Below are 15,876 nucleotides of genomic sequence, written 5' to 3'. Positions count from 1 at the left end.
TTCACCCAGTTTATCTGCCTACTGGTGAGAGCAGGACTTGGAGCTAGGCCTGCCCAGAGAATTATTCTGTTGCTTGATAGTTTCTGGGAACCAGCACCCCTCAGAAAAAGAGGGCCTGGTGTCATCATTTAAAGTATGTGTAGCTACCAGCCTTCAATCAGATTATAGACAGGAGGTCGAGAACAGAAGGTGAGAAAACAGATTCCACGTTCACATGATTATTGTTGTTTATTGAGGTCTGTTTATTCTCCACGGGTGCTTTTTTTTTTCCAAGTAAATAGAGCAGGCGTAAATATCTATAATGAATAAATTTATTGTCTTACAAAAATCATTGTCTAGAAATATGGGAATACAAGAAAAGATATTTGCAGTCAGGTGTCTGGTGGTCAACAGCCAGTACAATTCATAAAGGGGGGAAAAAAATCAAAGATTCCAAACCCACGTGACAAATTCTTCCTATTAGATGTTAAAGCTTTTAACCCAAAAGGTTTGTGTTTTCAAGCACATTGCAGAGGATCAAGGATTTCAATTTAACACTGATTCATTGTCACTGAATGTTTGTGATACCACTTTGACTAGAGAGGTACATGATATGAAGCACAGTCAAAACTTAATACATTAAATTGTTATAGAGGCAAATAATATATTTAACATTGTCTTAGTACTGTAGTGTCTAAGGCACTTTCTGTAATGTCAGTTTGCTCAACTATCAACCAAAAACAGAATGCTAAATGTTTACCATAACACTGTCCAAAGGGAAGGGAAAAGGAAAAATGAAAAAGGATTCACACCCACTGGCATGTCAACATTCAGGAAGATGGCATCTGTTCTTGAGGTTCTAGAAACCTCACTGACAAACTTGGAACAAGCCTCGGACACAAAACCAATATTCCTATTTTGGGCTCAAAGCAGCGGCTGAATTTGTAAAGGTCAGCATGAGTGCCTGGCTAGTGAGGGGGGCCTCCCACTAACCCCTGCGTGGGGTCCACAGCTGCTTGCTCCTGAAGTGAGGAGGGCACAGAGCAAAGCCAGGCAGATCTGGAAAGTCTGTGTGACTGACGGCTGCCACCTGGGGCCTCAGCTGCATCACGGCCACCAGCCCTGGCCAAGGACAGTTCATATGAGTAGATATGGGGACATCACCAACTAGAGGGGTAGGACCCTTGCGGGGATGGGCATGGTAACCCCAAATGGATGTTGCTTCCTCCAACCCAGCCCACCCCTCCGTATCTTCCCAAAGCCCCCTTCACAGTTTGTTCACTGAATTGTGTTGATCGTTGTTTGAAGGAAATGAGAGAAGTGCAGTTTAGGTTCCACAATGTTCTAAGAGACTTGACGTGGCTGAGGAGTCAGGGCCACATGAACACAGAACTAAGTTACTTGTCTGTATGACAGAGAGCATGCAGAGCAACAGCAATAACCCCGGGCTGCCCCAAAACCTAGCGACTGGCAATGAGTTTTCTGTTTTAAAAAGGGTTCTTAACATGTATTATAAAATGGTCTCTTGATGAATATATGGAAAATAGATGCAGTGATGAAACCATCCGTTTAATATGTGTGTTCTGTGTATGTATATATATATATATAAAAAGGGGAGCACTTGTACCTAACTCTGAAGCAGGATACAGTATGCGGAGGCCGGAGAGCCTTAAGACACAGTTGATCTTCCAGTAAGGAATCCGCAGCTTGCCCAGGGCAGGCTGGTGCCGGTGGGCTCCTAAGTGTCCTGCTGTATCACCTCCTCTGGCTTCCCAGACTCTACTCCGACTGTGGTGGTTGTGTCTCATTGACATCACTGGTCTTACTTTCCGTGTCGTCGTCAGACAGCTCCAGGGAGGCCCCTTCAATGTGTAGCTGGCGCCGGCCAGATCTGCTCGAAGAAAAGCTGATCGGGCCACCCCGCCTAGGGAGAACAGAAAGTAGATGTGTGCATGGCTGAGCAGATAAGAGCACGTGGCTGGCCAGCTGTCCAACCGCCTGATGTCACTGAACCTTCCATTTGTACCCCATCCTCAGGACATGTGCTCCTGCGGGCACACGAAAGGCTTCCTGCCTCCCCACCTCTCCTGTGCCCTGAGACTGGGCACAGCTTGACTCAACCTAAGACTGTGAGAGAAATGGGAAGAAAGAATTAAGGGCCAAGTTCTATCTGCTTCACCAAGGCTCAGCAACCTTTTCCTACAAAGAGCCAGATATCAAATAGGATTTACGGCTACATAGGGACTATTGATGGTCTGGTTTTTTACAACCCTTTAAAATGTGAACACAGCAGCTTTGGTGGCAGAGAATCTAGGCGTGTACAGAAAGGGTTAGTGCACTGAAGGGCTCCCAAGGAAAAGACTGAAACCCCTGTCCCTGAGTGTATTTCAGCAACTGATGAAAGTGGCAAAACTACAGGAGAACTCAATAAAGAAGGTGATAGAATCCTGGGCTTGGCACCAGCCACATATACCTAGGGTGGCAGGTTCAAACCTGGCCCAGGCCAGCTAAACAACTGCAACAACAATAAAAAAATAACTGGGGGTTGTGGTGGGTGGTGCCTGTAATCCCAGCTACTTGGGCAGCTGAGGCAAAAGAATCGCTTAAGCCCAAGGGTTTGAGGCTGCTGTGAACTGTGATGCCACAGCACTTTACTGAGGGCGACACAGTGAGACTCTGTTTCAGAATTAACAAAAAAATTAAAAAATAAAAATAAAAAGAATTTTGGTAGCTGAAAGAAGTCCTGGTGGTAAATAACTCATAAATTTCTTACCAGCGAAAGGGCAAAAATGAATTAAAACTTATAGCTGATGCAGGCCTAGTAGGATTCCCCAGTGCTACAAAATTGCTAAGTTGAGTGTCTCATGCAGAACCTGCAGGTGCAGATCACATATTCCCAACTTTAAAGGCTAAACTTGGAAAGATTATGTACAGTGACTTCAAATAGGTATCAGTAGCTGACCTTCCAGGTTTAATAGGAGTGCATATGAACAAAGGAAAGGGCCACAAATTCCTGAAGCATACAGAAAGAACTAGACAAATTCTTTTTGTTATTTGTGAATTTCAGCTTTCTTCCAAAATTCAGTATAGGACTGCTTTTGAAACAAACAGTTAATACTGCTTACAAAAGAGAATTGTACAAAGAGGAACTTCAGATAAAACCTGCCCTCCTGACAGTTAGTAAAATGGACTTGCCAGATAGATGCCCATGATAAATTTCATGCATTGGTGAACCTGCTTCAGAATCCTAAGGATTTTTTGTATTTATTTGGAAAATACATAATTCCAGAGAGGACTATTGGGTTCCTACATATGATCCTCATATCTGCACTTACTGGAGAAGGCACTGAGGAATTAAAGAACTGTATAAGAAAATCACTGGACGAACGTACCAACCAGGAAAATGACACATGTCATAAGAAACAGTTGCTTAATTTATAGATTTCTACTACAACACGTTGCAGTGATCCACTGTCAAAGCATACTGTTACTAGAATGGATATAGTTTAAGTCTATTCAAAATAGAACTGACAGCATACTATTTAGTCCTAAAAAAGAAAGAAATCTTTTGTGACAACATGGATGAAACTGGAGACATTAGGTTCAGTGAAAAAAAGCAGGCACAGAGAGACAAAAACTACATGGTTTCACCTCCACGCGGAATCTTAAAAAATTGAGCTCTTAGCAGTAGAGAGTGAAATGTGGCTACCAGGACTTCAGGGGATGAGGAGACACTGGTTGAAGGATACAGAATTTCACTTAGGTAGGAATGTTCAAGAAATCTACCACACAGCACAGTGACTATAGTTAATAACTATATACTGTATTTTAAAATAATCACTAAGAGTAGATTTTAGGTGTTAATATAAAAAGTAAGGATATGAGGTAATGCATATGTTAATTAGTTCAACTGAGTCATTCTACAATGTATGTATATTTCAAAACAAGGTATACGATAAATATATACAATTTTTCTATGTCAATTAAAAAAACAGTACTGAGACTGGATGTCCCTATTGAGATCATTTTTTTATTTTATTTTATTTTATTTTTTTTTGAGACAGAGCCTCAAGCTGACCCCCTGGGTAGAGTGCTGTGGCATTACAGCTCACAGCAACCTCCAACTCCTGGGCTCAGGCAAGTCTCCTGCCTCCGCGTCCCAAGTAGCTGGGACCACAGGCGCCCGCCACAATGCCCGGCTATTTTTTTTTTGGTTGCAGCTGTCATTGTTGTTTGGCGGGTCCAGGCTGGGGATTTGAACCCGCCACCTTAGGTGTATGTGGCTGGTGCCTTAGCCGGTTGAGCTATAGGTGTCGAGCCCCTATTGAGATCATTTTAAAAAATAGAAGGAAAAAAAATAAAATGTAAACACCATTTTTAGCTTGGTGGCTTTACAAAAGCCGGGCATGGACCAAATGCATGCATTGCTGACACCTCAACTAACCTGGGGGCACAGAGGTGAGCTTGGTTCTGCCTGTCCCCGGTGCATATAGGAGCCCGTGTGGAGAGGAGGACACTGAGGGCTGCCCACACCAGTTCCCCTGAACAGCTCCTGTCCTGCATTTTAACAGAGTCTGGGGTCTCCCCTCACTAATGGATGTCTGGACATGGATGGACACTTGATGTAGCTCAAATCTTGTACAAGGCATGAGTATGGTCCCCTAGTGAATGGCAAAGAAAATGGGACTACTATGAAGGTCAGAAAGGTTGAGCAGAGTGATTCAGGAGAAAGACTGTGTGACTGCGCACAATCCAGGCAACTTCCTCGGGCCAGCCATGCTCTAGCCACAAAGAGCTGTCTGTGAGCTCAGGCTGTCCTCACTGCTCACCTGAGCCGGTTCTTCAGTGTGCTGACCTCACGGCTCAGGCCCTCATTGGCCTCAGTGGCATCGTCCAGTTCCCGCTGGAGTTTGCGCCGAGACGCGTTGGCGCGGGTAGCTTCTTCCTCTGCTTCCTCCAGCTGGCGCTTAAGCTGCTTCATCCGCGCATTGGCCTTCTCCATCTTGGGGGAGTTACATGGACCAAGACAGACCAGACTGGTGAATCACTGTCAGCCTGAGTGTGTCTGCCCAGCTCTGCCTGCTGCCTTTGTGAGTGCATGTATATACACACGGACACAAACATTTGGGGGCCAGTCTGAGGCTTTTTAACTGGCCCGCCACTCGCAGCAAAGCCAGTATCTACAGAGCAAACTCTGCTAAAAGAAATTTAAAAAAACTTAAAACTCTTTTTATACCTGTGACTTTTCTGCAAAAAAATGACATAGTTCAATACATGTAACCTATGATTATGGAAGGGGACTGCTATTCTTGGAAAATGCAGAAGAGCCAACAATTCAGGACAACCCCCGAGGTTGCATAATGCATTTTTATACCTCGTTTCCAGTATGGGTATTTCAGACATTATACTTGGATTCAAGTGCAAAGCAGTCTGGGAAGACCTTGCATGAGAATGAAGAGCCTCCATCCAGGCTGCTGCACTCCTGAGCCACATGGGGCCTGGCTAGTGCCCTCTGGAGCCAGCCCACCCCCACTGTCTTTGGTGTTGCCAGGCCACAAAGGTGGCAGTGGGAAGGGAAGGCCAAGGTGCTGAGTGGAGTACAGGAGGGTTTGGGCTGAAGGCAGTGAAACTATCAACTTGGAGTCTCACCACAGCAGAGGGAAGGGAGCAGGAGTGAACTCCCACACTGCAGTCACTGTACACCTGACCACAGTTCAGAGTCCTATGAAATATTTCCTCCTACTCAGCAGAGATGTTTGAATGTGGGCAACAAAGATCACTTGGGGCCATACAGTTCAGGGGGTCCCAAAAGTTGCCCATAAAGTTGCTATACATAGGAGAAATGTACGTTGTAGCTAAATGTACGTTTATTTACAAAATATTCATTGTTAGCATTTTATAAAATATTTACAACACAGTAGAACCTCCATAGTCGACTACCTCCTTACACTGACCATCTCAAGTTGACTTAATTTTCATAGACTGAACATGCACCATGTTCCTATCAGTACAGGAGGCCTCGTTCCTTATGTTGACCAGTTAGAGTCCCTTGGGTGGTCAACTTACAGAGGTTCTACTGTATGCTCTCTGTGTTGGCCATGTCTTTGTAAAGTTTTGTAACGAATATTTTGTCATAAAGGTACATTTAGCTACAATTTCCCATTTTTCCTATGTATGGCAACTTTATGGGTGACTTTCGGGACATCCCATATGTTCATTTTTCTCTTCATTTTCTACTCATCTCCTGTATCCACTCTTCCAGCCAGCCAAGACTGCCAACTATGTCCAGGAATTGTTCTAGGCATCAGTTAGATAACAGTGAGCAAACAGGCAGATGTTTCTGCACTCATGCAGTGCACATTCTGATAGAGAAGATAGAATGGGAAAGGCCGGACCGCACACTTAAAAGCCTTTCTGCCTCACTTCTGCCACCCTCCTGTGTGTCTCCTATGCTGAGTGCCCCTCGGGCCCATGGAATAGCACAGGTATTCGACACATTAGAATTAAGAGTTTTAAATAGCATTTTCTTACTTTTGCTGGTCAGTTTATACCAGCGGGCCCGTTTTCCAACAGCCCCTTTGCTGGAGCGTCTCCCAGGGAGACACTCGCCCTGGCCCGCTCTCATCACCTACCTGTTCTTTATACTGATCTGCATGCCGACGTTCATCTTCAACCTGCATGAAGATTTCTTTCAGCTTCTTCTCAGTCCGACGGACTAGTTTGTTGGCAGCTGCTCGTTCCCTATGAAAGTGGGTAGTTTGGGGAAAAAAAATTTTAAAGTCCTTTTTCTTTGTAAGATGAACAATTGTGCAATGTCATCCTGGACCTCTCTGCAAAGAATGACACAATTCTGAAACTTTCTTTCTTATCAAAATAGGAATTGCTTTTAAGGTTTCCCTCAATGCTGACAGGTAGAAAAAGTGCATTATTCTTGCACACGCAGGTATGAATCACTTTATTCAGCGGTCTTCTGAACAGCAATGTCACCTACAAGCTACCACTGAGTTATACTGAGCATAAACTCTTTGAAGACAAAAACTTTAGTTGCTTTAGTCTAACCACCTAAGCCTGGAAAACAAAACAAAACAAAAATTCAATTTATTCAGTGATTGTTTTGCTTCAGAATTTACTACCTACTATGATGCTAAAGGCTTTGGCAACTAACATTGGGAAAAAACCCTTCAAACAAAAACCACCCCCTACACACTCACTCTTTGTCTCAAAAAAAAAAAAACCATGGATTTATTGATTTCTAACCAGAGTCTCAAGCTGGGTAGAGTGCTGTAGTATCACAGCTCACAGTAACCTCAAACTGTTGGGCTTAAGCAATTCTTTTTCCTCAGCCTCCAAAGTAGCTAGTACTATATGTCCAGCTATTTCTTGTTGTTATTGCAGTTGTCTGTTGTTTTAGCTGGCCCAGGCCGGGTTCAAACCCACCACCTTCATTGTATGTGGGCGGTGCCATAACCACTGTGCTACAGGTGCTGCCAAATGCACGTTTCTAGACAGGTCTACATTGTTCCATATGAAGGAGAAGTAGCTTATTTAGAGAACTCCACAGAAGACAGAGAATGTTCTTTTGTTCCATAACAAATATTATACAAAAATTGGCAGGGATGGAGTTAGCTGAAAGGGTGACTTATGTTAATTCTAACCACAAACAAACAAATCCTTGTTTTTTTCTTTCAGTCCAGTGGAGTTCAAGAGTAGAGTGGGAAGTACTGTGATGTTAGGATGGGGAAAATGGGGGGTTCTGAGCAGAGTCTTACATTTCTAGGCTCCAAGCTTCCCAACAAGAGGGTGAACTTGAAGGTGTCCCCTAGCTTTGCAGTCTGTGACCTAAGAGCTTTGTAAACACTCTGCCAAAAGCTGCAATGCGCAAGTCCTCCTAAGTTTCAGAAGGCTTAATACGCCAGAATGGAAACTGTTAAGCAATCCCTTCCTATGGGAGAAGAAAAGCTTTTATTTTTGTCTTGCATTTCCCACAAACTTGGGAAATTGACTTTGGGTAGCGATGTAAACTTAGTTGCCTAGGAAATCATGGGGCACAGTTTGATTAGCCCTTAGCTGATTCCAGGAGGAGCTGAAAGAAAAAGCTCAGACTTCCCTGACAGCTCACAGCGGCTACCTATCCTTCCAACATCTGAGCACATCTCATTTCTCTTCCCCCCTCACACTGCCTTCCAGCTCCGACTCTAGTTGTTTGTTGTAGCCATCGCTTCCCATGCAGCCTGAGGGTAAAAGGAATGTCTCTGTCCGCCCACAGCCTGGCCTATAGCAGGTATGTAGTGAGTGTTGGTTTAACCAGACAAAAACCCTCTTACTTGGCTTCCTGCTCAAGCTGCTCCTCCAGTTGGCCAATCTTGGCTTCTAAGGCTGAGATTGTGGCCTTGAACTTGGACTTGACAGCACCCTCTAGTTCCTGCAGCTTGGCCTTCAGCTCCTTGTTCTGCCGTTCTAGTTGCTGGCGTGCATTGTCACTCTTCTGGGCAGCACTGCGCTCAGCTGCTAGCTCTGCATTGAGCGTGTCCACCTGGAGGGGAGTGACAGGTTTAGCTACTGGTGCCAGGGGCTCAGCACAGCCCTGCCCAGGCAATGGCAGCTGCATGGGCCACCTGTAGTGTGGTCTTGCGGAAACGGTCGTTGAGCAGCTCCATGTTGCTCTGCTCCTCCTCCAGCTCTTCCTCCAGCTGTGCGATTCGTGCCTCCAGACGCCGTTTCTCATCCAGCAGGGCGGACCTGGCAGGTGGAGAGGTGGCGACAGCTCAGTATCAGCTCAGCAGCACAGGAAGGCCAGGGAGGCACTTGTACCCACACTCCAGTCCATCCAAGGGCTTCACTGCTCATACTTTCAGCACTCCCCCAAGCTTCCCTGCCCCCTGGTCCACACCTGGGGTTGGGAGGCTCGTCACCTCTGCCTTCTAGCTGACCTCCTCTGCTGCCTGTCTCTATTTTCCACAGACAATAGCTGGGGTCACCTTTCAAAATGCAAACAAGATCCTGGAATTCTCTTGATTAAACTCTTTAATGGTTTTCCAAGCACCGAGAATAAAATTCCAGCTTCTCATGGCGTGTTGAAGGTACACAATAAACCCTCAGTCCAGTAATTAAATGGAGAAATCAACTTAATTGGAAGAAAAGATAATGACATCTAATGAAGTGAATTCAGAAAAAAGGTAATATCTAGGGACACTGATGAATCTGAGCATGAGGGCCTGTGATGCCAGTATGGTCCGTGGGGCACACCTGGTGTGTACAGAGCTGGCAGGGGACCAGCACAGGGGTATGATGGCCAGTGGCTGAGGTAGCTCTGGCTCAGTATCTTCTGTTCATCTTTGCCCTTGAATGGCCGAGCAAACCAACTGGACAACACCCTCAGCCTTCCCAGTGGCAGGTGTTCCTCCTCGAAGAGCCACAGACTGCCTGAAAGGACAGGGCCAGGCCACCCCTTCCCACCTGCCATTAGGAGACTCACTTGCCAGAAGCACTGTTGGCGATCTCATCGGCCAGTTCATCTCTCTCCTGCTCTGCATGTCGGCGCGCTCGCTCCGATGAAGCAAGTTCCTAAATAGTTGAGACTGAGTGAGGCTCCCATTACCAATTTGCTCACTTGTGTAATCTGACAGTGCTGCTGTGATCTTGCCCTAGTCATTGTCCAAATGCATCTCAAGTTGTGACTTAGGTCTGAGAGATTAAATTGGGCAGCTGCTGAAAAAAAAATCTATGTGGGTGCAGGTTATGTGTGGTGCCAATATCCTAAAACAAAAATGTCCACAAGAGGGACGTCCTCTTTATGGAAGGGCTTTGCTGTCACTTCTAATGTCAGAGGTGGTTAAATTCCTGCCTCTTTTAAAAAGCTGTGTTTCTTTTTTTTTTTTTTTTTTAGCCAGAGTCTCAAGCTGTCACCCTGGGTAGAGTGCTGTGACTTCACAGCTCACAGCAACCTCAAACTCTTGGGCCCAAGTGTTTCTCTTGCCTCAGCCTCCCAAGAAGCTGGGACTATATGCGCCTGTCACAAGCCTGGCAATTTTGTTGTTGCAGTTGTCACTGTTGTCTTAGCTGGCCTGGGCTGGGTTAGGACCCACCAGCCTCGTGTATGTGGCCGGTGCCCTACCTACTGAGTTATGGGCACAGCCAGAAAACTGGGTTTCTTAATAGAAATAGAGTACAAACTGTACACAAAGCCTAAACCTAAAGAAATATGAGCTATATTGACTAAGTATTGTTCACATGGAATTTGGAGATCACCAGCTGGACAGACCGGTGAATATCAAGGCAGCTGTACAGTGTAACAAGGACCATAGCCCCTGTGTGGAGGAGGCTCAGGTATTTGGGGAGCCAGGCCTCTGCACTGAGCAGGGCCTCCTTCTTGAAGTGGAAGGGGCCCTGGCCAGTGCAATGGGACAGCACTGTGCCTCCTAGCCCACAGGAGAACTGCCTGGTGGCTGTTTGCCCACAAATTTCCTTGGAAAGAGGATTTGCTACAGGAAGGAGTCAAGGGTGCATTTACTTTATAAATGAGGAAGCTGAGGCCCACAAACAGATGAAGGGCCTGGTTCAATGTCCCAAAGTTGGTCTGAATACTGACTCCTTGCTAGGGCTCTTCCCACCAGCTGCCTCTTCTAAAAGATTCTTCACTTGGCAAGCGCACACCTTGAAGATGTCTGAGCAGCAGGACTGCCCAGGAGTTCACCTGAAGAGCCCGGCTGCCTCTTAGGTCAGTGTATAGGATGTATAGGTCCTCCAAAAAGCCCAGTTCTAGCTCATGGAGTCCTTGCACATAGGCAGGGTAGAAGTTAGGAGGGAAGAAGGGGCTGCTGTCAGGGTGTGAGGGCAGCAGGCAGAGGGCAGTGGGCCTGAGCACAGGGCTGCTGACTATAGACAGCTCTGCTACCTGGCCTCTGCTATCTTTGTCCCCAGGACACTCACAGTGCTCCTGTCCCCTGGGTTCTGTGTGCTTTTAGAACACTTCCAGCTTCAGATAAAACTGAGAGCTCTGGGTACAGGGAGTGCTGCCTGGATGCTCAGGTGATGGCAGGAGATCTCTATGAGGCGGGCACCACTCCATCACCTTTGGGAAAACGAGCACTTGCGGCTCATGGTGGGTATGCAGAACCTGAACATTCTACTTTGTTGGTGAATACACATCCTTTTTTAAGCACTTTATAAAAACTAACCATGTTCTAGGTCCCAGAGCTAGTCTTAACATTCTCTGTCCATAATGTGATAAAATTAGAAATCAACCAAAAAAAAAAAAAAGTCATATATTTAGAAATTCAAGTCATACTTTTTTTTTTTTTGAAGACAGTCTCATTTTGTTTCCCAGGCTAGGCCATGTTGTCAGCCTAGCTCACAGCAACCTTAAGCTCTGGCGCTCAAGGGATCCTTCTGTCTCAGCCTCCCAAGTAGCTGGGAATATAGGTGCCCATCACAACGCCTGGCTAATTTTTCTATTTTTAGAAATAGAAAGGGGTCTCATTCTTGCTTAGGCTGGCCTTGAACACCTAAGCTCAAGGGATCTTCCCACCTCAGCCTCCCAGAGTGCAAGGATTATAGGCGTGAGCCACTATGTCTGGCCTTAAATCATACTTTTAAATGATTCACATGCTAGATAAGAAACCACATTAGAAATTAGATAAACCTAGAATTAAATGGCAATGAAATCACTCCATATCAACATTTGTGGAATAAAGTAGAAACAGAATGTTGAGAGGAATTTATAGTCTTTCTACGAACATATTAGACAAGAAGCGTGCAAACTGATGGGCTAAGTGTCCAACTCAGGAAGTCAGAAAAAGGAAAAAAATCTAAAGTAATAAAGGCAAGAACAAAAAAACAATAAAACAGAAAACAAAGAGGGATCAAACCCCCAAACTGGCTTCTCAGGGTATTTTCTGTGTCTGTTCAAGGTATTACTGGTCTGGATTTCAGTTCCTTTTCCACTCCCCATACCTAGGGAGCTCCCTTTCTTTCTTGCAAGCTCAGCTCTGCCTTTGGTACTATTTAATCCTACATTTCTAGGTGTTTGTATTGGGAGTTTTTTCTTATTAATTGATATCAACATTTCATTTAAGTTATTACTTTTCCTGATTTGAATACATTTTGATCATCCTTCATTTATACAGAAATGTATACCTCATACTGTGTGTCTTGCACTGATACAATTCCATACTATACGCAGCACTTCCTTAGCCCCTCCCCCATGAGAACTTATAAAAGAAGTGAATGAAAGAACAGGAATTTAATGAAACAAACTTCTCTCCTTTTAAGTATTACATGAATAGTGCTTCTGTGTAAAACAAGGCAATCTTGGATCACCAAGGTCAGAGTTAAATGACCCTAATACTTAACACCAAATAAACAGTTTCACTCCCTGTTCTTACACAAGCCTAGGAGGTGGCTTGAAAAGCTATTAATTTGCTCTTCTGCCTTTATAGGTAGAGTGATATACACTGGCAAGTGTCAAAGTGTGATCACCTGTTATCTGCTGAAATGAAACAGTGAAGGCTACATTAAACATGGATACTGACTTAAAAAAAGGAAAAATGAAACTACATCATATATACTAAGTTGTTTATCTGATCTTGGATGAATTTTTTTTTTTTTTGAGACGGAGCCTCAAGCTATCCCCCTGGGTAGAGTGCCATGGCATCATGCTCACAGCAACCTCCAACTCCTGGGCTCAAGCTAGTCTCCCGCCTCAGCCTCCCAAGTAGCTGGGACCACAGGCGCCCGCCACAACGCCGGCCATTTTTTGGTTGCAGCCATCATTGTTGTTTGGCGGGCCCGGGCTGGGGATTCGAACCCACCACCTTAGGTGTATGTGGCTGGCGCCTTAGCCGGTTGAGCCACAGGCGCCGAGCCATTTTTTTTTTTTTTTGAGATAGAGTTTCACTATGTTGCCCTCAGCAGAGTGCATGGTATCATAGGTCACAGCAACCTCAAACTCTTGGGCTTAAGTGATTTTCTTGCCTTAGCCTCCCAAGTAGCTGCGACTATAGGCGCCCACCACAACGCCTGGCTATTTTTTTTGTTTGCGTTTTTTTTTTTTTTTTAGCTGGCCTGGGCTGGGTTTGAACCCACCATCCTTGGTATATGTGGCTGGTACCGTAACCACTGTGGTATGGGCACTGAGCTAGACCTTGGATGAATTTTAAAGGCAAACAGTTGTTGAACAAATGGGTGAATAAGTAAACAAACCTCCTGCAATTGAAGGATTTCTGCTTCTAGACTTTTCAACTTCTTTTCACTCTCTTTGGATTGTGCAAAAATTTCATCTCGTGATGCACGAGCTTCTTCCAATTCCCGTTGGTAATCCTTCATCTGAGCCTAAGATTAAACAAGAGGAAGGTTTTAGTACAGTTTATATTCTCAGTTTTTAAACATGTTTTCCAAATTATAAAAGTAATATACATTCATTGTGCATATGGAAGTGACAAAGATATCATAAGGAAACTGTAGACCAAGATCCCTTACGAGTACAGATGGGTTGTTCAGGGTCATGAGAGTGAGTTCCAGCAAGGACGAGCCAGTGGTGACTCCACCCAGCTCTGATAACTCTGAGCATATCCTGGAGCACAGCAGATGCCCACGTGCCATCTTTACAGCCTGCCACCCAACCCATAGCCAAGGTGAGTGCTGCTGAGTGCCCTAGAGTGGCACAGAGTCAGCATGAGCTTGGTGGCAAGTGACTGGTGGGGTGCTGCACAGCGCTGTCTGCCCCTAGCTCCAGAGTCTGACTCTACGAAAGAGCCTCAAGGTCCTAGTGCCAGACCTCGGGGCTACGTGACAGGACTCAGGCCTGCAATGGCCGTGCGCAGTACCTGCAATTTGCGGAGCTGCTTGATCACTTCGTCCCGTGCTTTGTTAGCCGCCTCGATTTGAGCTTCCAGGTCCTTCAGGTCAATTTCCATCTTCTTCTTTGAAGCCACAGCAAGCGCCCGCTGTTTCCGCTCGTCTTCCAGCTCTGCCTCGAGCTCCCGCACCTAATGGACAGCACTGGGTCATGCCTGGTCAATCCCAGCATCTGCTCACTGAGAATGGGCAGCCTGTCATGTAAAGGCTCTGGTGACGCCAATGAGCATAACCTTCTGTCACCCTCCAGAGGTGCTCTCAGTTGCCGAGCAGTTATTAACAGAAAACCACAGTAGACGAATTTTGTTCAAAGGCATCTTTAAACAACAACTCCTGGTACAAACCATTCCCACTGATTGCTCCAAGGGCACTAAGATGGCAATCTCTGACCTCGGGCTCATTGTCCAGGTGATGCAAAGATGGAAAGACCTGAGACAATGGGATGACAACCTGATAACGGTCTGGGGCAGGCGCACAGGGCATGGAGCCCTGAAGAGAGGGCTGGAGGACAGCATGGGCTCGACTGCTTCCTAGATCTGCGAGAGGGGACACAGCCAGGTTATAGGGGCTTCAGAAGCAGGCAGAAACTGCCTTCCATTCAGCAGGAGAGAGAGGCAGTCAAAGCTATCCAATGAAGAGAGACAACAAGAAGGCCAGCTTTACAGTACACTGAGGGGAGAGTGAGGACAAAGAAAATAAGACAAACACAGGCTGGAGACTGCAGCAGACATACCCCAGTGGTCACCCACTTGTTTTGGGACTGTACAACAGGGCTGGGGCACTCACTGTGGTCACTCGTACCCTGCGGGGGGATGCTGAGGAAAAGGTACTCTTCAGTCTTTGGAACAGAATCCTGACAGCTCTGTCACTGGTGATGAGGTCCAGCTCGTGAGCTCACAGGATCGACTCTCAACATGGGGCCTGCTTTGCCTACTGACTCAGGAGGTGTCTATTGAGGGCTGCTGTGCCCCTGGGTAGTGCTTAGTAGGGGTGCTCAAAGATGAGCCAGGGAAGCTCCTGCCTCCAAGGTGCTGCCCCTTCCACAGAGAACAGCACTTACTTGGGAAGTATTCTGGGGTGACACCGAGAAGCAAAGAGGCCTGGGGTGAGGGAAGGCTCAATTGGTCCTCTCCAAAGGGGACGGAGAAACAAGTCCCTTGTTGCTCCTGCTTTTGAGGGGGCTTTGGGTGGGGAGGAGCAGGCCAGGTGCTCCCCACATGGTGCCCATCAGCTCCTTGCTTTATCCTGCAGACACCTGGTCTATACCTCATGGCACAGGATAACAAGAGGCTCCTTATGCATACCCACTTACACACTACTAGTAAATGTGGTGGTTTTAAAATATGTCTCCAAATTCTTTGATAGTGCTTTGATACTTAAGAGTAGAGAGAGCCCAGTCTCCTCTTCAATGAGGGCTGGACTTAGTGACTCACTTCCAGTGAACAGAATAAAAAGAAATCAACTGTATGTGACCTGGGGAACTAGGTGATAAAAGGCCCAGAAACCTCCTCCTCACTTGCTTGCTGTTTGAGGGAAGCTGCCCCCAGGACACCCAAGCAGCATTTGCAGAAGCCCACAAGGCCAGGTACTGAGGTCTCCTACTGACACCATGTAGGGAGACTGCATGGCACAGATCCCCAGCCCTGGCAAGGCCCGCAGATGATGCAGCTGGATTGAATCGTGCCTACACCAGAACCAATCCCTAACCCCCAGAAACTGGGACATCCTAATGTTGTTTTAAGCCCCTAAGTTTGGGGTGCTTTGTTATTCAGAAATAATGACCAATAGAATAAACATTAGTGGAACAAAAAAACCAAAATAAAGCAAAATTAAATATATTCTAGGACCTATTATCATAAACTTCAAGGACTATCAAAATACCCAGTTTTTAAAGTAAAGTTTTAGATTAGAAGTTTCATACACATTCAGAAGAGTATACAAGGCTGGGTGCCTGTGGCTCAAGTGGCTAAGGCGCCAGCCACATACACCTAAGGTGGCGGGTTCGAATCCCCAGCTCGGGCCCGCCAAACAACAATGATGGCT

At 45.9% G+C, this 15,876-nt stretch overlaps 1 protein-coding gene and 1 pseudogene across 2 annotated transcripts in view; one reads left to right on the top strand and one right to left on the bottom strand.

The window, feature by feature from the left end:
- Positions 1–224: 224 nt before the first annotated feature.
- The window catches only part of MYH10 (myosin heavy chain 10), a 164,844-nt gene continuing 149,192 nt past the window's right edge, over positions 225–15,876 (bottom strand). For both annotated transcript variants that reach the window (XM_023513988.1, XM_003791102.2), the window contains 8 exons: positions 13,803–13,964; positions 13,180–13,308; positions 9,455–9,543; positions 8,595–8,718; positions 8,304–8,512; positions 6,612–6,720; positions 4,809–4,981; positions 225–1,903 (listed from right to left, as the gene is read on the bottom strand). In XM_023513988.1, the coding sequence (XP_023369756.1) occupies positions 1,759–1,903; positions 4,809–4,981; positions 6,612–6,720; positions 8,304–8,512; positions 8,595–8,718; positions 9,455–9,543; positions 13,180–13,308; positions 13,803–13,964 (1,140 nt within the window). In that variant the 3' untranslated portion in view covers positions 225–1,758. The remainder of the gene's footprint in view (positions 1,904–4,808; positions 4,982–6,611; positions 6,721–8,303; positions 8,513–8,594; positions 8,719–9,454; positions 9,544–13,179; positions 13,309–13,802; positions 13,965–15,876) is intronic.
- On the top strand, positions 1,981–3,489 carry LOC105887095 (annotated as a pseudogene).

The sequence above is a fragment of the Otolemur garnettii genome, unplaced genomic scaffold (genome assembly GCF_000181295.1).
Source record: "Otolemur garnettii isolate 467f Iridium unplaced genomic scaffold, OtoGar3 scaffold00046, whole genome shotgun sequence".
NCBI lineage: Eukaryota > Metazoa > Chordata > Mammalia > Primates > Galagidae > Otolemur > Otolemur garnettii.
The sequence above is the reverse complement of the archived record's forward strand: the minus strand, read 5'-3'. Positions and strand labels throughout refer to the sequence as shown.